Here is a 23,408-nt window from a genome sequence, read left to right on the forward strand (position 1 = left end):
CGGGCCTCTAGTAATTACATATTGTGGTTATGAGAGTACAATGGTCAGGTGTCAGGTTTAGGGGCCTCAGTGAAACCTGAGGGATGATTAGGACTTAGACCAGAGTGAAGGGTGTTCCTGGCAGACAGAGGTGCATGTTGAAGGGCCATGGAGGGAAGGCTGGGATGGAGCCCACCACCTGGGCATATGCCCTGATCAGAAATGGAACCATGACCTCCTGGTTCATAGGTTGATGCTCAACCACTGAGCCATTCCGGCCAGGCTCTGCCTCATTTTAAATTGCTGTAGAGCATTTCACATGGTGGAGCCCTTGTTGTGAACTTGCAAGTTATTTCCAGTGTTCCGCTCCCAGGAACACTAACCACACCCCCTGGCACTGCAGGAGGTTCCTCTAGGGCAGGCACCAGTGGGGTTGACACAGGGTGGGGACAGGAACTCCACATGCCCTCTGAACAGGTTACCCGAGGTTACATTCCTGTGAGGAGTATCTGCACCACCCAGTTTTAGTATTTCTTGTGAACTGCCTACTTATATCCTTGGGGGGAGGGTAACTTTGACTACATTGAAATCTAAAACTATCTCAAAAGGATAGGATACCATCATCAAAGCTAAAAAGAAAAGTTGCCACCTGGAAGAAAATAGTGGCAGCATATAGGCCCAAGGTTATTAGCTATAATACGTAAAGAGCACCTACAAATCAGCAAAAATAGGGCAAACAACCAAATAAAAACGGATAAATTATGCAGTAGAAAACTGCAGGGCCAGAGAAGGCAAGCGTCTTGCCCAAGGTCTCAGACACAGGAAGTCATGGGTGCAGCTGGGTTTTGAACTCAGCCTTCAACTCCTCATCTCAGGCTTCCTTTTCATCTTATTTCTACTTGGATGTAAAGAGGCGGGTAGTGGTCTGTGTATGTACCAGCTGAAGGTTACGGAGCACTGGCCACATTCCGGGCCAGGCGTTAGGACTGGTGAGCAACATGAGGGCCCAGTCCAGGGCAGGGGAGCAGTGGCCTGACGTGGGGATGGGACAGGATGCCGAGGAGGAAGGAGGAAGGCAAGGGCAGCAGGCACTGGCCGCTCCAGGTAGCTGGGCTGCCTCCTCCCTCCTGGTCAGCTGTGTCATCTCTTGCAGAGTCAGGGCTGGAATACTACCCCCCTTCTCAGTACCTGCTGCCAGTCCTGGAGCAAGATGGAGCCCAGAACTCCCAGGACAGCCCTGACGGGCCCGCGGACAGACTCTCCAGGGAGGAGGTAGAGTGGCAGGTAAGGTGCGCCTGCCCGCTGGCACCTGGAGAGAGGGCCCTGGTTACTGGGGGGATGCTCAGAGCGGCCCATAGACTCCTCCATCAAACTAAAATTCGCCTCCATCAGACCGATGTGCTTGGCTAGATTGCTTTCACGAGGCCAGCCACAGCCCCTGTCCGCACCAGCTCACCAAGCGTCAGCCGCACCGTGCCCCGCTCTGCCGGTCCCTCTGTCTGGACCTCTCCCCACTCACCCTCCCCTGCTCACTCAGCCCGATCCTTCAGTTCTCTGTTTAAACATCACAGCCTCTGAGGAGCCCTCCCCACAAGCAGGCCAGCCCCCCGTCAGTGTTCTCAGAGGGCCCGTCCGTCTGTTTCTTGGGAGCACTTACCGCAGCTCTAAGTTAAATGAAGAACTGCATGGGGAGAGTTTGTTTCATGTCCGTCTGTCCTGCTGATGGAGCTTCGTGAGAGTGGCGACCAAGTCTGTAGTGTTCATTGTCTCTCTCAGCCAATCCTTCTTGCCTCAGTGCCACTCACCGTACAGGACACCTTCACGCTCTCAGTTTTGTGAGGGAGTCAGACAGGCACACGTGTCAGCACCAGCAGCAGGTGGCTTTCCCAGGTCCCTGTCACAGGCCCACATACGAATACAGACGCCCCTCGGAGAGACTGTGGGTTCGGTTCCAGAAACCGAAATAAAACAGAGATCGCAGCCGAGATATTGCTGCGCCACAGTTCACTGAAGAAATCATCTGTTAAGGGGCGTTTGCGTTGTTCCCAGGGCGTTCACTCTTTGCACACTCCAGCAGGAGTGTGTGCAGTCTGTGTTTTGGGGAGTGCGGTGGGCGAGAGCTGGGTGCTGCCGCTGTGTGTGCCGACATCCAAGGGCTCAGATATCCCAGTCTTGGTCTTTTCTGAGCACCAGGCCTTCTCAGAGCTGCATCCCACAACTGTCTTGAAGACCTTCCTACGGGGTGCTGCGTCCCTGGTTCTCAACCTTGGTGTCCCCTAGAACCACCCACCCCTCATCCTCACCCACCCCACCCTTCTGATGGGTACTCTGGGGTGGGCCAGGGAATCTGAATGGTGCCAGGCTGCCCACCTGCTCTGACCACTGTATTTTTCCCCCCAGAACAGGTTCTCAGACTATGAGAAGAGGAAGGTAAGAAAGTGCCTTTGCCCTCTGTCACTTTTCTTCTCATTAAAGATCTCAATAATTATAAAGACCTGAGGAAACAAGTCCTTCCTGCCTCTAAATTAGAGGGTAAAGCAGTGCTTTCCTCACAGCTTTGGTAGGTGGTAGAGTATCCCCACTTGACAGATGAGAAGACTGAGGCTCAGAGAGTTGGAGCTCAAGCTCCTAACCACTGGCCCCTGCCAGCAAACAGCCTATTCTAGTCAAGGGGGGCCCTGAGGGGTTACTCAGCATTACTACCTACAGCCTAAACTATTCAGAGTTTCGGGGTGGGTTCCCATGTCCTAAATGCCCGCAGAGCCTGGGCCAGCAGTCACCAGCCTCTCCATTCTTGCAGGAGCGGAAGATGCTGGAGAAGCTGGAGTTTGAGCGGCGCCTGGAGCTCGGGCAGCGCGAGCACGCCCAGCTCCTCCAGCAGAGCCACAGTCAGAAGGACGAGATCCTCCAGTCCGTCAGGAAGGTTCGTGAGCGCCAAGGGGGACGGGTTCTGTCTTTGCCCACTTCCATACTCCAGGGCCTGGGGGGCCTTTACAGCACCCGGTCCAGCCTCCTTGTGTGCAAGACCTAGCAAGGGGAGGACCCTGGTCCAACGTCGCACGGAAAGGGCTGGCCAGATGGGGACACTTCCTAACCCCACTCTGGGGCCCCTCACTGCACTAAGGCATCTGAAGGGGTCCCAGCTGCTCAGGACCTCTGCCTGCCCTGCCGCAGGAGCAGTCCCGGCTGGACCACGGCCTCAGTGAGCACCGGCGCTACCTCGATGCCGAGCGTCAGCGGCTGCAGGAGCAGCTGAAGCAGACGGAGCAGAACATCTCCAGGCGGATCCAGAAGCTTCTGCAGGACAATCAGAGGTCGGGCTCCCATCCTCCCAGACCCCCAGACCTCTCACATGATACCCTTGGAGGAGACAAAGAGGGGTCCACTTCTCCCTCACAGGCTCTACCCCTCCCCCAGGTTCCCATCATTGGCATCCAGTCTTGGTGCTGCATTTTGCACCAACTTAGAGAGGCTGATCTGACCCGCGTCTCCCAGTTGCCCGTCCGTAAATGAGGCTTTCACAGGATAGTTGAGATCACATCTCCAATATTTTGGGCTCCAGGTAACCTCTAGTGCTGAGGTCAACATTCACCCCAGGGGGAGCTCTGCTTTAACCCCTCCTGCCCAAGTAGGAGCTGCTGAGCGCAGGTCTTGACCGGACTTGGGAGAAAGGGGGCCGGACAGAGACCTCAGGGAGCCTGAGCAGTCTGGTTAGGGACCCTGAGGAGAGTCCAGAAACAGGTTTCCGCCACATCTGTCGCTCCCAGGCTTCCTTTTGCTTTTCACGGGCTCCTCTGCCGGCCTGGGTCAGCCGCTCCACGTGCTCGCCCCACCGGGGTGTCCGGGAAAGCCACCATCCGCCCAGGGCTTCTTAAGTGCCACGCACTGCATGTCCATGTTCTCACTCACTCTTTACCAATACTCCATGAAGTGTTTTGTTTTGTTTTTAATATTGTTTCCGAGGCACAGATGGGGAACTGGGGCTTGCAGTGGTTAACTGGCCCGAGACCTCAGCCCTCCCTCAGGGGTGGGGCTAAGAGCCCCCCTGCCCCCCAGTCACTAAGCCCCCTCTGCACCCCCGGTGAGGTGAGGGGGTGGTTATGTGGGAATCAGGCCTGCTGGTGACGGCTTCAGGGACCTTTCGTGGGTTTCTCTACAGGCAAAAGAAAAGTTCCGAGATTTTGAAGTCACTGGAAAATGAAAGGTACGTTTCTGCTCTGGCGCTTTCTCAGCAGGGCCTTCCTTCTGGGGCGGGGGCGGGGAAGGGGAGGGTGGCTTTGACTTTGGAGGTAGAATGTCTTATGATTCTCAAGGATTATGCCAGAAAGTTTTCCTAAAGCTATAAGGAGATTCAGCTCATTAGGAAACATTATGAAAAATAATCACTATCTGCAAGTTTGTTATAACACATTCCTGACAAAAATTTAGATGTGAATAAGAATGTATCCTATATAATAAAAGCCTAAGATGCATATCAACCGAATGGTGGAATGACTGGTCGAACGACCTGTTGCTATGACGCGTACTGACAACCAGGGGCAGATGCTCAATGCAGGAGCTGCCTCCGGCCCCCAGGCCCTAGGCCAACCAAGGCAGGTGCCAGCAAGGGCCCCCCTATTGCCCTGCCGGTCGCCCCGCAGAAGGAGACAACCGGTGGCGGCGGTGAGTGTCCGGGCTGGCCGGCGAGCTGGCTGGCGCCACCCCCCAATCACTCTGCCGGTTGCCTCCCGCAGAGAGAGGTGACCAGTGGTGGTGGTGGGGCAGGGCCAGCTGGTGAGTGGGCAGCGCCATCCCTCAGTCGCCCTGCCGGTCACCTCCAAGGTGGGTGCCAGCAGGGGCCCCCCCAATTGCCCCACCAGTCACCCCACAGATCGGCTCTGGTTGCTGGTGAGGCCTAGGGACCCTACCCGTGCATGAATTTCATGCACCGGATCTCTAGTATATTATGTTCAACTATATTCTTAGTATTAAAAAATTACCAAAAATCTACATTTCTGTGGGGAAAAAGAATTTGGTCACATGAATTATGTACAAAAGACTAATCAGTAGCTATTTAATATCATGTAGAAGAATATTCCTTATTAAAAGAAATACAGTATATTGCTAAGTGGAAAAGTAGGGTTTACAATCTATAATTTTTAAAATAATTTTTAATTTTTCAATTACAGTTGAGATATTTTTTAAAATATATTTTTATTGATTTCAGAGAGGAAGAGAGAGAGAGAGAGAGAAACATCAATGATGAGAGAGAATCATTGATCGGCTGCCTCCTGCACAGCCCCTACTGGGGATTGAGCCTGCAACCCAGGTATGTGCCCTGACCAGGAATCGAACCATGACTTCCTGGTTCATAGGTCAGTGCGCAACTATTGAGGCACCCCGGCTTGGCTGACATACATTTTTATATTAGTTTCAGGTGTACACCCCAATGATTAGACATTATGTAACTTACTAAGTGATCATCTGGATAAATCTCACACCCATTTGACACCATCCGCAGTTATTACAATGTTATTGACTGTATCGCCTGTGCTATATTTTACATCCCCATGACTATTCTGTAACCAATTTGCACTTCTTAACGCCTCCCCTTTCACCCATCCTCCCAGCCTGGCACCTATCTGGAGTCGTCAAAATGCTTGTTGTATCTAGAGTCCATTTCTGTTCTGCTTGTTTATTTTGTTTTTTAGATTCACTTGTTGATATGTATTTATTGCCATTTTATTGTTCATATTTTTATCTTTTTTTTCTATCATTTTTTTGAAGGCACTCTGTGTATTTTTGTGCTCAGAAAGCAAAAAAAAAACCCACCCCCAGTGGTTTACACTGAACATTTTTAAGAGGTGGGAATTAGAGGCAGTGATATTTTCTTTTTCTTTATGTTTCCAGTATGTTCCAAATTTACTGCATTGAGGTACACCCCTATAGTAATGAGGAAAGGTGACAGCTGGGAGGGGCCACCTCCTCCCCTTCTCCAGGTGTAATGGGATCCCTCCTGGTCCTCTGAGATCCCAAATAGGAGCGTGGACTTTGCTGCTGTTCTTCGCCCACCCAAGGGAAGACCTCCCTCCAGGTGGCACGGCCCCGTCACCCCACCCACTGAAGCTGTGGTACTTGCGGGAGCCAGGAGTGGTCAAGGCCAAGCTGAGCTGTGGGGGTGGCATCGTTTACCTGGCGCACACTCTCACCGCGGGGCCCGGGGTCCGCAGTGCACAGTGCAGCTTCCCTGAGCAGCCTGCGGTCCTGGGCAGGGCAGAGGGGCTCAGATGATACACGCTTCTCCAGTGAAGTAGGACTTACAGAAACGTGACGGATTATCCCTGCAAGCCACTCTAACCTGTTTAGCGTGTGTGTGTGTGGGGGGGGGGGATGCACACACTTGTAGCATGCACATACATGCATGTAATTACCTCTTATATTTTAATTTAATTTTAATTTTGTTTTTTTATTACAGTTTGCATTCGACACTTTAATTTTCATTTATTGTCTCATGGATGTATTTCCATGCCAACAACCATATCGTAATAACTATAGGGTAGTCCTCTATATGATTATAACATAATTTATTTAATTAGCCCTCTGTTCATGGGAATTTGTTTCCGGTTTTTCATAATTACAAATACTGTTACAGTGAATATCTCCTCAGTATCCCTATATGCATTTACGTGAATATTTTTGAAGGAAATATTCAAAGGACATTGGATAGGTATTGCCAAATTGCCTTCCAGAAAACATTTTGCCAGTTTATACTCTTCTCACCCGTCTAGGAAAGTGCCCATTTCGCCACCTTCATTGCCAGCACCTATGGTTATCAGTTTCCCTAATCCCAGCCGGTCTGCTCGTTGAAAAGATCTTACTTCTTCAGTTACCAGTGATGTTACGCATCTTCCCATGTGCTTATTGGTCACTTGTATTTAAGCATCAGTGAAATGGCTGTTTGTGTCCTTTGCCTATTTTTCTAAGGGAATGTCCACCTTTTTATACAGGAAACTCTAACTGTGAAGCTGAAGGTAAACAGGGCTCCGGGTAGAGGGGTGTGATGCAGCAGAGCACACCGAGGTTGGCGCATCAAAGAGGACTTCCTGAAGGAGGTGCTGTTCTTCTGATGGGATTTCCTCTTGGAAATGTGATGTTTGCTGAATAAATGGGTGGATTGTTTTCTAGGATAAGAATGGAACAGTTGATGTCCATAACCCAGGAGGAGACGGAGAACCTGCGAAGACGTGAGATTGCCTGTGAGTCTCAGGGTGGGGAGTGGGAGGGGTCCTGGGAACGGAGCCTGGCTGTTTGGGGGGACAGGGGTAGACAGCCCTGTCTATTGGTCACCTAGACAGGGTGTTGAGTGTTGACCCCTTGAGAGGGGAAGAATTCATGAGAAGTAAGAAGTGGTATATTTAGTGTGATAACATTTTAATTTTTTTGTGGTAAAATATATACAACATAAAAGTTACCATTGTAACCACTTTTAATTGTATAGCTCTGTAGTATTAAGTACATTAGAGTGCTGCCATTACCATCCCCATCTCCAGAACTCTTCATCTTGTAAGACTGAAACTGTACCCACTCAATAACAACTCATCATTTGCCCTCCCCTAGCCCCCGGCACCCACCATCCTGCTCTCTTCTCTCTGAGTCTGGTTACTCTAGGTGCCTCATATAAGTGGGATCATGGTATTTGTCTTTTTGTTGACTGGCTTCTGTCACTTAGCATGTCCTCAAGGTCTATTCATGTCACAGCTTCCCTCTGGATTTCCTTCCTCTTTTTTTTTAAATTTTTTTATTTTTATTGATTTTTCACAGAGAGGAAGGGAGAGGGATAGAGAGCCAGAAACATCGATGAGAGAGAGACATCGACCAGCTGCCTCCTGCACACCCCCCACCACCGGGGGATGTGCCCGCAACCAATGTACATGTCCCCGACCGGAATCGAACCTGGGACCTTCCAGTCCGCAGACCGATGCTCTATCCACTGAGCCAAACCGGTCTCGGCGATTTCCTTCCTCTTTAAGGCTGAATAATATTGTGTGGATCTACCACATTTTGTTAATCTGTTCATCCGCCAGTGGGCATTGGGGTGTTTCCACCTGTTGGCTATTGTGAATAATGCTGCTGTGAATGTGGCTGCACACATATCTATTCAAGTCTCTGCTTTCAGTGTTTTAATTTTCATTTTTTAAAATCTACAAATATGCATTTACATTTCACTGGAAGAATATGTATCAAAAGTGATAATATCTCTGGGTGACAGGATAGGAGATTCTGTGTGTGTTGTTCAGTGTTTTACAATTAGTCGATCTTTCAAACTTAGGTTACTTTTATGGTTTAAAAATAAGATTTCTTTGAAGGGTGACCATCAGGTGGGTGACTAGGTGAACCCTCCGAGGCCGCCCCTTCCTCAGCCCGTCCCCTGTCTCCCAGCCGCCATGCAGCAGATGCTGACCGAGAGCTGTAAGAACCGCTTCCTCCAGATGACCTACGAGTCTCAGAGGCAGAACTTGGTCCAGCAGGCCTGTTCCAGGTAAGGTAAGGAGGGGCGTCCAGAGGAAGGGATTTGGGGGAGCAGGCTCTGGGCCCAGGGAGTCCCCTGCCCGGCCACCCCAGCCTCGGCCATGCTATCAGAGGCAGGTGGGGGCTGGACTCCATGACTTTTCTAGCTGGACCTCATGCCATGTGATACAGTGACAATACCTCATTTCCTTGTACTTCACAGATACTGTGTTTTTTTTTTTACAAATTAAAGGTTTGTGGCAACCATGCCTCCAGCAAGTCTGTTGGCACCATTTTTCCTAAAGGCTCAGATGGTTAGCATGTTTTAGCAAGAAAGAATTTTTTAATTCAAGTATGTACATGGTTTTTTGAGACATAATGCTATTGTACGCTTAATAGATTACAGTTAGGCAAACATAACTCATATATATGCACCGGGAAACCCACAGTTCTTGTGACTCATTTCTTTTTATTTTTTTTTTTTTTATTTTTATTGATCTCAGAGAGGAAGGGAGAGGGAGAGATAGATAGAAATATCAATGATGAGAGAGAATCATTGACCAGCTGCCTTCTGCACGCCCTAACTGGGGGTTGAGCCCGTAACCTGAGCATGTTCCCTTGACCGGAATCGAACCTGGGACCCTTCAGTCTGCAGTCCGATGCTCTATCCACTGAGCCAAACCAGCCAGGGCTCTTGTGACTCATTTCATTGCAGCATGTCCTTTATTGTGGTGGTCTGCAGCCAAACCTGCACCATCTCTGAGGTGCCTGTAATCACCACCACGTCTCACGCCCTCCTGAGTGCCAGGCTCTCGGACACGTGACATGCATTAGCTTATGGGATGTCCAAGGGGCTCTACTGTTACTAGCCCCACTTTACAATCTCAGCTCGGGCTCAGGGATGCCATGTGACACACCCAAGGAAACACAGCTAGCGGCTGGCAGAGCCAGGATTCAAATCCAGGCGGAGTGGTGCACTCATCATCCGCAGAGGTCGGGGTCAGGGATGCACTGGGGGGACGGTGATGGGGTTGCCTTCGTGCTGATAGCCACTCTGGGTCTGACTCTCCAAGTTCCCCATGGCTCTGTGGGTGTGTCTGTTGGGGGAGGCACAGGGGTCTGGCAGAGCCAGGTGAGAAAAGCCCAGTCGATGCTCAGGAGCCCCAGACGGGGACAGGCAGTAGCCCTGGCTGCCCTGTGCGTCTCCTCCCATTGAGGGGGCGCAGCTGCCAGCCTCCCCTGCGTCCTCAGGTGCGGACTCCCGCCCTCTTTCCTGGTGTATGACGTTGTGCTTAGGAGCACGGCACTTCTCTTAGTAACTGTGATGTCTTGGGCACGTTGCTTTTCCTTTCTGAGTCCCAATTTTCATATCAGAAAAAAGGGGATAAAGCAGTACCTTCCCCTACATGGCTGGAGCCTTTAATGAGCATAACGTATGCCACGTAGGGTTCAATAAATAACAGCAGTTTTTATGAACAAACGAACTCAAAGCCAAGACGTACCCAAATATGGACATACATGAGGTTGCAAGTTTGGATTTTTGTGCCCAAATCGCTAGACTTGTTCTGGGAGCTGAGAGCAGACCCACTGCCAGGGTGAGAAACGCCGGCGTGGGGAGTGCAGATGCCAGTGCGGAGGAAGGACAGCCTCCTCAGGGCCTGAGCGGCTCACCTGGGAGGCGGTATTCCGGCAGAGGGGTGGGTGTCTCCCCGCTCCCAGACACAGACTCTGTCACCTCCTTCCAGGCCATGGGATTCAGACAAACTCTGTGTCTGCCCAACCTGGAGCATGACCCCCAGCAGGCGCTCCATAAGTACTGTTGAATGAATAAATGGTTTATCTTGATCTCCTCCAAGGTGCCTGGCACATAGTAGGTGCTCAGAAAATGTTGAGAGAGTAAATGAATGTGCTGTCTTTGTGGCAGCATGGCTGAAATGGATGAGCGGTTCCAGCAGATTCTGTCGTGGCAGCAGATGGATCAGAACAAAGCCATCAGCCAGATCCTGCAGGAGGTAAGCCCTTGCCCAGAATGTGTGTGTGTGTGTGGCGGGGGGAGGTGCATGAAGGGCACGCTGGGGCAGAATCCTGCATGAAGCCCTGTCTCAGATAGCGTGTGAGACCCCACATGCTTAGTACATTTAATACAAACCATCAGGAAGAGAGGGGCAGGGAGAGGCCTCTGGGTGGTGATCTGGTCACTGAAATCCAGAGAAGCACCCCCTTTCCCTGGTTGGCACCCACTCCCTGTGCTGTGGGGGCCCCATCATGAGGACTGAAAGGGCAGGGATTGTGGGGTGATAGCCACTCTGCAATCACACCTCGGAGGAGAAGCCCGCAGAGCGCAGCAGGACCTGGGCTCACCTCCGAGCCCGCCGCACCGTCCGCTCGACTGTGGTCTGCCGCCCACTGGGAAGCAAGGCAGGCCCTGCTCAGCAGCCTGTCTCGTTGCAGAGCGCCATGCAGAAGGCTGCATTTGAGGCTCTCCAGGTGAAGAAAGACCTGATGCATCGGCAGATCAGGAACCAGGTGAGTGGGGGTCGTGGACCCCCTTCTAGACCTGTCTTGTCAGCCTTCAGAGACATGCAGAGGTGGCTGGACAGGCCGCAGTTAAGGTGGAGTCCCGGCTCCTTCACAGGCAGCTCAGCAGGAGGCCTTCCGCAGAAGCTCCCTTTCCGCCCAGAACCTCGGTCAGGGGCTGTTGGGAGGTGCCCGAGGCAGCACTGTGGGTGCCCAGGGCTGAGGGGAAGGGCAGCCTGCGGCCTTGACCTCAGGGGCAGCCTCTGTGCTGAGCACTCCGCAGGCAGCCGGCTCAAGCCCCAGTGACCCCATCAGCTCTGAACTGGGACAGATTGGATTTCCCACCTGAGGGAGCGGGGAGGGCCTGACGTCAGCTGGGCCTCTGGGCTGTCTGGCTCTGGGCTTCCCGAGGGTGAGGTGTGCTCTGTGGGCTGGAGATGAAGTGAGCTTTCAGGCTGTGGGAACGCTCATCGCATCGTACTCAACACTCCTTGAATTTCACATTTTGCATGTGTTTTTTTTTTCTTTTTATTCTTTTCTTTTTTGGCCAAAACCAGCTTACCTTTTTATTTCCCTCTTTAATTTCAATCCCACATAGCCGGACATGAAGCTCATTCCTCTGACCAGGGGTTGGTGGGGACCTAGGAACTTAGGGACAAGGGTCATAGGGTCAGAGGCACAGGGTTAGAACGGGTCTGACCCCCAGGGTTAAAAGTCCCCAGTCACACCCTGGGGTGTGCAGTGACCCCTAGATATTCTCATTGTGAGTGGTTTTGACCCACCAGGCCAGCTGTTCTCCTTTAGACCCTGAGAAGGCACATCCAGGGAAAGGGCTCACTCACGTACCTGCTCTGTGTCATTAGGCAAGTTACTTAACCTCTCTGAGCCTCAGTTTCCTTGTCTGTAAAATGGAGGCAATAAAACCTCCTAATAGCCAGAGGAGAATTGACAAACGGATACATATAAAGTGCCCAGCACAGGCCTAGCATGCAGAATCCTCAATAAATATCTAATACTCCTATTATTATTATTCAGTCACTTCCATGACCCTCTGCTCCTGTCTGGGACAGCTGTGCAGAGGAAGCAAGAGAATTGGTCAACAGTATTGACCAGGAAGGCATGTCCACACCCCTGCCCAAAGCACTCAGAAAAGATTCTAGAGATGCCCAGAAAAGATTCTCAGACCCCATTTGGCCATCAGATAGCAGTGGCACAGAACTGAACTATGGTTAATGTAAATAAAAGAAAACCCTGTCTCATCTTCTGTTTAGATTAAGTTAATAGAAACTGAGTTATTGCAGCTGACACAGCTGGAGTTAAAGAGGAAATCCCTGGACACAGAGGCACTACAGGTATGTAGGGCTCCCTGGCCTGCCCGGTCCCTCCCCTGCGCCCCGTGAAACCCCCACCTGGTGCCCCACCGCCTCTCCAGCAAGCCGGACAGGTCTCCTCCGTGGCTGTGACCTTGGAGGGTGCCCCAATCCCAGAAGGCTGATGGGAGCACAGGCCAAGCCTAGGGGTCGGGTCAGCCTGTTGCCAGGCAGGAGGGTCAGAGGAAGGAGGGTTTCATTGCCAAGGCTCACCCAGGTGACATCTCCATCTCCACATTTTCTTTGTTTTGGAGCGGGGTTGCTGCTGAGCTCCCTGTCTCTTTAAGCCATGCTTCTGGGGCGCTGGTTCGACTCACGGGCTGACATCCTCTGGGGAAGGAGCTTTCTTGGTGTCGCAGGGATGTCTGGAGGAGAGGGCCCAGCCGTTGCTGCGTCGCTCCCTGCAGGCAGCTTCTCTGCGACCTTGGCCTGCTGTCCTGCTCACAGAGAAGGGGCCGCAGGGACTGGCCGGCGGCATCTGGACTGCAAGGCTGGGACCTGGGTTCTGTCCAGCGCAGTCCCAGTCCCGCTGTGTGACCTGGGTGGGAGGGAGAGGGGCGGCCCTTTCCCTTCTCTGCACCTCAGTGTGTCTGGTGGTCCACAGAGGGGCGTGTCGGTGGTGTGTGAGGACGTGTGCCCCATCCCAGGCCTTGAGAAGAGCCGTCTGTTCTCGGGGGCCGTCTGAGGTGGTCTCATGGGCTTCTCCGTGCAGGGAAAGAACACCAGGGTCTGGAGTCCTGGTCTGAGGTCTGCCACGGATGTGCTGTGTGACCTCAGGCAGGTCACTTCCCCTCCCTGGGCCTCCAGCTCTCCCCTCCATACAAGGGAAGTAATCTTCCGGCCCAGCCTGTGTCAGGGCCACGAGAGAGGGTGAGCTGCAAAGGGAAAGTGCAGTGTGAGCCGGAAAGGGTGTTCAGAGAGGAGGGGCTGAGCTCTCAGAGCAGGAGCCCTCGTCTCATGCCCGTTCGAGCTTGCGGGCTCCCATTTTTGGGGTCTCCATGAGATATCCAAGGAAAGAGATGAGTGGAACACGGACACAAGCAAGGGCTCTGCTCCAGTTTGCATGCACATCCATCCCTGTAGAGCCTTCCAGACTTGGGGTGACGGGGTGACACAGCCCTCCCTGCCACACACCTCCCCCACGCGCTGTGGGGTCAGTGAGAGGAGGTCAGGTACCCATGGCTTGTCATTTCCTTTGTTTGCTGTTTCTTACCACTCCACCGACATCAGTCACGAGATTCCATGCCTGGCCTTAGCCCCACAGGGGAGGGAGGTGCAGGCTTAGGAGCAGGTGGGGAGGGGATGCCCGGCATAGGGGCCCCTCGGCTCTGCCCCCTAATTCTCAGCCTGAGATCGTGGGCAGAGACTTGAACCGAGTCAGCCCTCCATGAGCCCCCGGCTGGCAGCTGAGAACTCAGTGCGGGGGATCCCGCCACTGTGACCTGGGACTTGTGGCGCCAGGGCTGCGGGGAGCTTCCAGCGGCACTGGGTGTGGTCTTGTGTTGCAGGAGATGATCGCAGAGCAGCGCTGGGCCCTCAGCTCCCTGCTCCAGCAGCTGCTCAAAGAGAAGACGCAGCGCGAGGAGGAGCTCCGGGCAATCCTGGTGCGTTGGGCTCCCGCGTCAGCACCGAACATGGGTTTGCTTGCCCTCCGCACGCTTGCCATTCTTAGAAACATTTCTGTTGTTCAAATCATTCTTGTTCATCGTAGAAAAATGGAAGTGCAAAGGAAAAGAATCTCACTCCTGAGAGTTGTCTGTGGCTAACAGTGTGATGTACATTTTCCAAATGCTGTGGTGCTTCTTTGTGGCTATGTGTGCACGTGCTTAAACGTAAAACAGTGCAGAACCCTGGGCCACCCGCTCGTTTTCACCCGTTCTTCCCGTGTCACTGAAATACTCCTCTGCGTTCTTTCCATGGCTGCGTTTGGATAGGCCATCATTTGGCCTGTCGAGCTTTTAGATTGCTTCCTGTCCTTTACTTTCATAAGCAGTGCTCTGTCCGTCTTTGCAGCTAAGTATGTGAGAACAGCTGAGCCCAGGAGAGGACTCGCTGTGTCCAGGGCAGGCCTTTAATAAGCCTTTGACAGGAATTACCCAATTGTCCCCTGTTCCCACATGGGTTTCACGCTGGCATGTCATTAGGATGGCAGAGCTGCATTTAGGTAGCAGCCAGGTCACGTCCTCCACATCCCAAGTGCACGTGAGTGGTGAGGACGGAGGCCAGCCCACCAGCTGGGGCTGGAGGACCGGTGACTCCCCTGGTGTCAGTACTGCTCCAGGCACCCTCTGAGCTCCAAGAGCAGGCCCTGGGCAGGGTACAGAGGAGACTGAGACCAGCTCCGAAATTTCCGAGCCCGGCGCAAGCCCCAGTGCCATGCTTGTGCCAATCAGAAGGTGCCTTCCCTCCAGATGCCCAGCTGCATGTGTACAAATTGCAGTAATGTGGGCATGGTGCAGGAGCAGCCATATACTTGGCCCTCGGTTCCTGCCCTCGAGGGGCGTCTAGGGACTCACTAGGGGAGGGAGCAGCACCTCAGCAGAACATGAGGTTCAGGGCCATGGGTTCCAGAAGAGAGGTACGGCCACAGCCCAGGCCAGGAGAGGGGAGCCAGCTAGGCAGGGCCCAGGAGTGACCACCAAAAGGCACTCAGGTCCCTAGAGGGACTGGGGAGGTGCCTGTGTTGAAACCCTGCTCCTATGTCACATCAGACCCCGTGTCCTGGATGGGCCGGCTCCACGGCTCAGACCCAGGCTCCAGAGCAGGACAGGCCCGGTTCTGGATCGTGGCCCTGACACTGGGCAGCGCCTCGACCTGGGGCTGCGAATCACTCTGACGCTCAGCTTCCTCACTGGCGAAGCGCAGCCCCTTTCAGCTGTGAGAATTAGTAAAGGGACGTCTCGTGCACAGCACAGTGGCACGCAGCGCTCTGAAAGGCAGCTGCCGCTCAGTGCCCTTTGTCACTGCTCTGTCCCCAGCACCTGGAACAGTGCCTGGCCCAGGCGGCTGTCGGGGAGTATTTGCTGGGTGACGGGAGGAAGGAATCGTTCCAATAGCATGTTCACGAGTCTCCAGCTTTGTCAGACCGCGGAGGCCACTCCAGAAGCGGAAGGTGTCCCTGGGCGCCTGTTTCCCTCCCTGCCTGGCACCGGAGGCCAGCCCGAGCCTGGGAGAAGGAGGTGGCTGCTCGGCGCTTCGCCATTCCCCAAGCAGATGAGAAAGTGCCCCTCCCAGACTAGCGGTGCACAAGCGAGTGCCAGGTGCCAGCAGCCCGGGGTCAGGCCCCCCCGCCAGGTGTGTGGGGGCGACCCTTCTCGGCGGTAAGCGGGGGTAGTGATGCTCCCTGCCCTTCCTGTCTGTAGTTCACGTGCCGTGATGTAGTGGACAGGGACGCTGTGAGACACCACGAGCCGTGATGCAGTGGACAGGGACGCTGTGAGACACCACGTGCCGTGATGTAGTGGACAGGGACGCTGTGAGACACCACGAGCCGTGATGCAGTGGACAGGGACACTGTGAGACACTACGTGCCGTGATGTAGTGGACAGGGACGCTGTGAGACACCACGTGCCGTCCCCGCGCTCAGAGGAGCACCGTTTAGTCATCATCATCGTCATTGTTTTTACCGATTTGTAATTAATAGCATCCACTTTGTTCTGGCAGACGGAGTTAGAAGCCAAAAGTGAAACCAAGCAGGAGAATTACTGGCTGATTCAGTACCAACGGCTATTGAACCAGAAACCCTTGTCCTTGAAGCTGCAGGTAAGGCCTGGTGGCGCCGCCCGCACCGGGGGCCTCGGGGATACGCTGCTGCGTGACCTTTCCGGCTTCATTCCGTTCGTGCTTCTGGTGGCCAGACCCCGGGGCGCAGAAGTGAGAGGGAGGGTTCACTCCGGTGAGGAGCAGACAGCTGCTGGCGCTCTGCATGCCAGCGCAGGTGGCGACAGTGCTGTCGCCGGGCACTTGCGTGGACAAGCCGGATGTGGTCCTCTCTCCCTGTCTCTGTCTCCTCCCTCCCCCCCCCCAACACTTTTTTTTAATGTTAAATAAGAAAGGAGTCTTTCTATACATACTATTCGGCAGCTTCTTTTTCCTCTTAGCAGTGACGGGCAGCTGTCCAGGCCTGGACGTGTAGAGTCCGCATTGTTTCCCGACAGCTGCATACCGGGGAGCATGTGGATGGCCCTCGTTTATTTAAGCAGTGCCCTCCCAATGGTACTTCAGTTGCTTACTGTTTTCAAGTTCACAAAGAGAGCGACAGTGACATCCTGCACATCTATCTCTGTGTGCTTACACATGCATTTTTGTAGGAAAAGTTCCAAGAATACATTTTACACTTCGGTTATATATATTCACACCCTTTGTTTGCTGCTGTAAATAATGGCTTCTTGCTTTTCTTCCCGTTCATGGTGCCCGCGCCTCTGCCGGTACAGGAAGAGGGCATGGAGCGCCCACTGGCGGCCCTGCTGGTGGAGCTGTCCGCCGAGCACTACCTGCCCATCTTTGCCCATCACCGCATCTCGCTGGACATGCTGAGCCGGATGAGCCCCGGGGACCTGGCCAAGGTGGGCAGCCTCTCGGGGGAGGTTGGCGCAGCGCTGGGCACGGGCCCAACCTGGCCAAGGGTCGCTCGCTCTTCTTGCCGTTCTCGGTGAGGTCTGCTTGAGCCAATGTCCCAGGGCGCCCTGGCTGAAGGTGCCAGCAGCCAGGAGTGAGGCGGCCGCCGTGGCTCTGTGCTGTGTGGCCGGCTCCGGCCCAGCCCAGGCCACAGTCTGCTCTCCTTGGACTCCGCAGGTGGGAGTCTCAGAAGCTGGCCTGCAACACGAGATCCTGCGGCGGGCCCAGGAGTTGCTGGACGCGGCCAGGATCCAGCCAGGTACCGACACCAGACTTGCGTGTGGACTGTGGTGGGGGGCAGTCATCTCTTTACTTTTCAGGTCGAGCCCTAAAGGCTGGATCTAGCCCTTGCCAGTCCTTAAGGTTCCTTCCTAAAGGAACAGGATTTACAAATGAGAAAAACAGGCACAAAAACGGGAGTTTACTTGCAGCATTTTAGGGCCCTCGGCTCCCTGTCCCGTGACCTTCCCTAAACCCACCCTACAGACACTGGGAACCACATACCCGGGTCCTTGGAATCGAGAGAGGAACCAGCTGTATCCAGGGCCCAGCACTGTGGCTGGGTGTCTGTGAGGGTGTTAGGGACGGGGTGTGAGGGTAAGTGCAGGTCATAAAGGCACTCCACCCGTCGGAGGCCAGGAGAGAGCAGGTACCGAGGGGGAGTAGGGGCTGGCATGGAAACCGGGTCTCCTGTGTGCCGAGCATGATGCAGGTGCCAGGCAGTTGCCAACCATATCACGTGTACCATGTGTGTCACCTGTTTCAACCCCATCAGGTGGGTATTGCTATCCTCAGTTGAGGGGTGAGGAAACAGGCGGAGAGAGGTTAACTCGCCTCTAACATCACACAGCCGGCAAATGGCCGAACCACTGGGCTTTGCTGCCCCACAGGAAAGGCCGAGGGGCCTTGACAAGTGGAAGGAAGCCTGGGGCCTAGGACAAAAGTGAGGGAGAGGGCGGGCTGCCAGGCTGGGCAAGCCCACGGGAGGGCAGCGTGGGCAGGATCTGTTTGGGGCAGAGGCTAAAGTGGAGGTGGCAGACCAGACCGAAGGGCTGAGGCAGGAGCTCAGGCTGCCTGGCTGGGTCCCCAGGTGGCAGGGCTGATGGCAGGGCCGTGCCATCTGCAGACGCCAGTTTTCCAGCCAATTTTACATCAGGGACTGACTCTACCTAGAAAAAGTCATTAAACTTCAGCCCGTTAGTATCAAGTATTGTGCAGAATAGCCCCTTCCAGATGTTTGTCCCCCAGCACGGCCCCATCGCTCTCGGAGTGGAGGACAGGAAGAGTTTGGCATCAGGACTTGGGGTCGCCCTAACATTGGCAAACATGCTAGGATGACAACAGTGCCCACCTGATGGGGTTGCAACAAAGGTGACACCCTCGCAGACACCTCCCTGGAGCAGGAGTTGCAAGTACCTTTCACTCCGAGCCCCTCCAGCATCCCAAACCTCTCACCATCTCCCTCCAACCGCCGAGCTAGCAGGAGCTGCTCCCTGCTCGGAGCTGATCCCCATCTCAGGACGTCCCTGCTGCCATGTGTGATGCCTCGGCTGTGCCCACCCCACAAGGAAGGGGGTTGTGGCGGGATGGTTCCTTCTTAGCTCCAGAAGGGACAGGAAATTCTCAGGCATTTTCCTACCAATTCTCTTATTGCTCCCAGGACTCCATATGTGTTATATTAAGTATAGAAGGGCCTCTTGACCATGATGGCTTGGGGCACCCTGATACCCTTAGCGTGTCTAGGGTTGTAATAACCTTTGAAAAATCGTCAGAATTTTTTTCCAATTATAAAAAAACACTATTTGTAAGTCAAACCATAGAATCAGTGAAACAGGAACTGAGATCAGGGTGGGGATCAGGGCTGAAGACAGACTCAGGGATGTTGTGCTGCCCACGGGGTGATGATCAGAAAGACTGCATGTGGAAGGGCCATTCTGACGTCTGGCTTCAGGGCTGGCGGCTGGCTGCAGGGGAGAGCAGTGGGCATGCTGGGGGGCCTGCCAGGGGCTGCGGGGAGCAGCCGTGGGGACTTCTCATTCCTGTCCCTGCTCCTCTGTCACCCGGGCCTCTGGGTGAAGCTGAGAGGGAGGCTCCTCCACCCCAGAGCTCTTAGCTAGGGGCTCCTGTGCTGCAACGCCACCACCAGATGGCGCTGTGGCCTTGGGCAAGTGGCTCCCCGTCTCTGAGCTCATGTCTCACCTCTGAAAGTGACAGAGCCCTACTTGCAGGATGGCCCTTAAAGGTCCAGGGGTGGTTAGGGGTAAGAGACCCCAGTTAGCCAGTGCCGTGGCCCCCCACCCATGTCCCAGCACTCCCCTTTTACAGATGGGGCTGGAGACTCAGAGAAGAGAAATAAGAGGGTATGCGGTAAGGTGCCCCCCCAACACCCCACCCCATTCTGAGATCAGAGCACCCTCACCTTCCAGCTCAGTGTCCACGTGGGGCAGGCAGGGCTAGGGGCAGCCCCTTGGGGTTGGGCTCATTGGGGGAGGCCCTGGCTCACCCCTTTCTCTGGTCCCCACAGAGCTGCTGAAACCACCCCCGGATGGGGTCCTCGGGGCCCTGGAGCCCACGGCCCCTGAGGAGCTTCCTGAGTCTGCGATGCCGTCGGCGCCCCCCGCGGAGCTGGAGGTGCAGACCTCAGAATGTGTGGTGTGCCTGGAACGGGAGGTGAGTTTGGAGCAGGAGCTGGCCGCGCCCCCACCAGCCGGCCCCCTGCCTGCGGCCATCGCCGCCTCTCCAGGGGCAGTCTTCCTGAACACTTTCTCTAGTCATATAAGTATCTGGTGCTCATTAGAAATTGTGGAAGATACAGGAAGTAAACGTGACCCATGATCCCATGACCCAAATATGAGCAATGCTAGCATCATTTTCTGGAACATTTTTTTTTTCAGAGAGGGTGTTTTCCCTACTTAACAAATACATTAAGGAAAATTTCTCAAGTTGTTAAATATCAACAACACAATTTTCTCTGAAGAGGCTATTTTAAAACAGTCTTTTTGAAAAAACCATTACAACATTCACTCTTATTGTAAAAATTAAACAACACAGCATATAAACATTTTTTATGGGTTTTTTTTCCCCAGAAGGTTTTAAATAGATTTTTTATTGTTGGCAGTATTACGGATGTCTCCCATTTTCCTCCCTTTCCCTTCCTCCTCCCAGCCATTACTCCCCCCACCCCAGGTTTTGACCACCCTATTGCCGTGCCCATGGGCTCTGCATATAAGTATCTAAGTTCTTTGGTTTATCTCTTCTTGTCCCCCCAGCCCCACATCGAGATATGTCCGTCTGTCCCATGCCTCCATGCTTCGGGTCTTTCTTTGTTGGTCAATTCATTTTGTTCATTATATTCCACAAATAAGTGAGATCATGTGATATTTGTCTTTTTCAATTTGGCTTATGTCACTTAGCATAATATTTTCCAGGTCCCTCCATGCTATCCCAAGGAGTAAGAGATCTTTTTCACAGCTCATAACTGTCCCACAGCTTTTTTATCCATTTATCCTACTGATGGGCACTTGGGCTGTGTCCAAATCTTAACTGTTGTAAATAATGCTGCTATGAACATATATTCTTTCTGATTGGTGTTTTGGGGTTTTTAGGTTATAGTCCCAGAAGTGGGATCGTTGGGTCAAATAGAAGTTCCATTTTTAGATTTTTTAGGAAACGCCACACTGTTTTCCACAGCAGCTGCGCGGTCTGCGTTCCCACAGCAGTGAACTGGCGCCCCTTTTCTCCACGTCCTCGCCAGCACTTGTTTGTTGATTTTTTTGATGATAGCCATTCGGACAGGTGTGAGGTGATACCTCATTGTGGTTTTATTTGTGTCTCTCTGATGGTTTGTGACTTTGAGCATTTTTTTATATGTCTCTTGGCCATTTGTGTGTCCTCTTTGGAGGAATGTCTCTTCAGGTCTTCTGCCCATTTTTTAACTGGATTGTCTTCCTTTTGTTGAGTGGATGAGTGCTTTATATATTTTGGATTAACCCCTTATCAGGTATATCATTGGCGAATATGATCTCCCATACAGTGGGTTCCCTTTTCCTTTTGATAGTGGTTTCTTTCTTTTGCTGTGCAGAAGCTTTTTATTTTTATGTAGTCCTGTTTGTTTATTTTCTCCTCAGTTTCTTTGCCCTAGGAGATGTATCTGTAAACATATTGCTACGTGAGATGTCTGAGATTTTACTGTCTGTGTTCTCTTCTAAGATTTTTATGGTTTCATGGCTTATATTTAAGTGTTTCATCCATCTTGAGTTTATTCTTGTGGATGGTGTAAGTTGGTGGTCTAGTTTCATCTTTTTTGCATGTGTCTGTCCGGTTTTCCCAGCACCATTTGTTGAAGAGACTGTCTTTACTCCATTGTATGTTCTTGCCTCCTTTGTCAAATGTTAATTGGCCATAATAGTGTGGGTCAATTTTGGAGTCTCTGTTCTGATCCATTGGTCTATATGCCTGTTCTTGTGCCAGTACCATGCTGTTTTGGTTATAATGGCTTTGTAGTATAGTTTGATATCTGGTATTGTGATCCCTCCTACTTCATTCTTCTTTCCCAAGATGGCTGTAGCTGTTCGGGGTCTTTTATGGTTCCATATACAACACAGCATATAAAATTAAAATTCACCCTCCCTCCACCGTGCGATCCTACTTAGAAAAGGCAGCCGTGTTAGAGCATTTGATTTCCCTCGGTCTTTATCACACCCGGGGAAGGCATGATGTGGAAGGACTCGTTGGTTATAAATTTAACCAAATTCCTGCTTTGGGGCCCCATAGGTTGGCTTCCAATTTCATTATTACAAACAGTGCTGAGCTGAGCAGCCTGGAACGAGTTGGGAGCACACAGTCAATTCCTAAAAGGAGGAAACACTGACGCAAAGCGTAGACGTGGCTTCTAGGCCATAATGTTGGAATTGCTGTTAGACTGGGGGCTCTGGGCAAGTGCACACAAAACACAAATATTGGGAACAGCCTTCACGTCCAGCAGCTGGGCTGGTTCGATCCAGAGGGCACCACGGCCGTCACTCTGAGAGGGTGGTAGGCAGGTAGTAAAACATCGAGCATATAATCCAGTTTCATAATAGAAAGAAGGGGTGGGGCTCACGGGCATTTATAGATTGTTAACAAATATGAAGGAGGGCCGAACGGCCAGCAGAGGCAGGTCTAGACGTTCGCCTGCTGCGTGGCGTGTTTCTGGATGGTCGGGAGGTTCGGGACGACCAGTGGCAGAGCCCAGACGCTCCGCTCTCTCCTCAGGCCCAGATGATCTTCCTCAACTGCGGCCACGTCTGCTGCTGCCTGCAGTGCTGCCAGCCGCTGCGCACCTGCCCGCTGTGCCGCCAGGAGATCGCCCAGCGCCTCCGGATCTACCACAGCAGCTGAGCGCCCGCCTGGCCCCTGGCCCTCCGGCCCACGTCCACACCGGCAGGCCCAGGGCTCCAGCTCACCCCTGCTCTACCCAGACCAGTAAGGCCCCTCTGTCCTGGGGCCTACCCTACAGCCTAGGAGGGCGCCCCCCATCTTTGATCTCCAAGCAGCTGGCCGGCCAGGCAGAAGTGAACGTTCCTAGCTGATGACCTGCACACTGTGGGAGAAGAGGGAGCCCTCCTGGTACTGGGGAGGGTGTGGAGAGGCCGCTGTGGCACCATCTGAGCACAGGACTGAGTGTCCTGGCCAGTGTGCTCCACCCATCCCAGCCGACTCTGGCAGGTCCCTGTCCCTCCAGGAGCCTTGGTGCTCTTGTCAGGGGAACACAGTGCTGTCCCGTGCAGCAGGGTGGTGGGAGCCAGGAGGGCCCTGATGTGAGGAGACGAGGCCACAGGCCACCATGGGCTGTCCCATCGGCTGGAATGTGTTCAGTGCAGGCCTTGTGCCACAGGCGACATCAGCCCCTTCTTGCCTCCCTCACTGCTGCCCCCCAACGCTCGGGCCCCTCTGCTCTCCAGATCTGCACCACCTCACTCCATGCGGCTCAAGGGCAGGCAATGAGTTTTGCAGACCCAAAGCAGGACTGCCAATAAACCCACTTCAGCCTGCTGCTTCCGAGTCATCACTGGGGCCTGATGGAGGGGAGGAGTCCAGGGACTGGGTGGGGTCGGGGAGGGCTGCACCTTGGTCAGAAGGAAAGGGAGGAGGCAGAGTCATTCCCCAACGTGAAGTTATGCAAACCCCTGTGACGGGTGGAGACACGGCTCAGAGAGAAGGGCTCAGGCGTCAGCGGAGCAGGTTGTGCTGTGTCAGGCCCAAGCTGTCATTATCCCCGGCCAGGGAGCCCAGGCTGAGGGGCTGAATGCCCAGGACCTGCAGCTGGGACACGGCGGAGCTGGGTGTGATGGAACCGGCAGGCCGTTCATTGCAGTCCCAGGAGCGTGCGCCTTGTTCTGGCTGCAGAGTGGCGTGCTGTCGTGCCTTTTCTGGCAAATGGTTTTGAGCCACGGGCAG

At 53.4% G+C, this 23,408-nt stretch overlaps 1 protein-coding gene across 1 annotated transcript in view; it reads left to right on the forward strand.

Moving 5' to 3' along the window:
- Window positions 1-22,994, forward strand: part of LRSAM1 (leucine rich repeat and sterile alpha motif containing 1) — a 34,655-nt gene extending 11,661 nt beyond the window's left edge. Inside the window, exons 11-26 of the mRNA XM_054727285.1 lie at window positions 1,133-1,263; window positions 2,380-2,409; window positions 2,780-2,902; window positions 3,154-3,293; window positions 4,139-4,183; window positions 7,144-7,214; window positions 8,398-8,497; window positions 10,391-10,478; window positions 10,918-10,992; window positions 12,255-12,335; window positions 13,862-13,957; window positions 16,017-16,115; window positions 16,787-16,918; window positions 17,148-17,229; window positions 19,495-19,640; window positions 22,224-22,994. Of these exons, the coding sequence (XP_054583260.1) occupies window positions 1,133-1,263; window positions 2,380-2,409; window positions 2,780-2,902; window positions 3,154-3,293; window positions 4,139-4,183; window positions 7,144-7,214; window positions 8,398-8,497; window positions 10,391-10,478; window positions 10,918-10,992; window positions 12,255-12,335; window positions 13,862-13,957; window positions 16,017-16,115; window positions 16,787-16,918; window positions 17,148-17,229; window positions 19,495-19,640; window positions 22,224-22,349 (1,565 nt within the window). The 3' untranslated portion in view covers window positions 22,350-22,994. The remainder of the gene's footprint in view (window positions 1-1,132; window positions 1,264-2,379; window positions 2,410-2,779; window positions 2,903-3,153; window positions 3,294-4,138; window positions 4,184-7,143; window positions 7,215-8,397; window positions 8,498-10,390; window positions 10,479-10,917; window positions 10,993-12,254; window positions 12,336-13,861; window positions 13,958-16,016; window positions 16,116-16,786; window positions 16,919-17,147; window positions 17,230-19,494; window positions 19,641-22,223) is intronic.
- The last annotated feature ends 414 nt before the right edge of the window (window positions 22,995-23,408 follow it).

This window comes from Eptesicus fuscus, chromosome 15 (assembly GCF_027574615.1).
Source record: "Eptesicus fuscus isolate TK198812 chromosome 15, DD_ASM_mEF_20220401, whole genome shotgun sequence".
NCBI classification, from domain to species: Eukaryota; Metazoa; Chordata; class Mammalia; order Chiroptera; family Vespertilionidae; genus Eptesicus; species Eptesicus fuscus.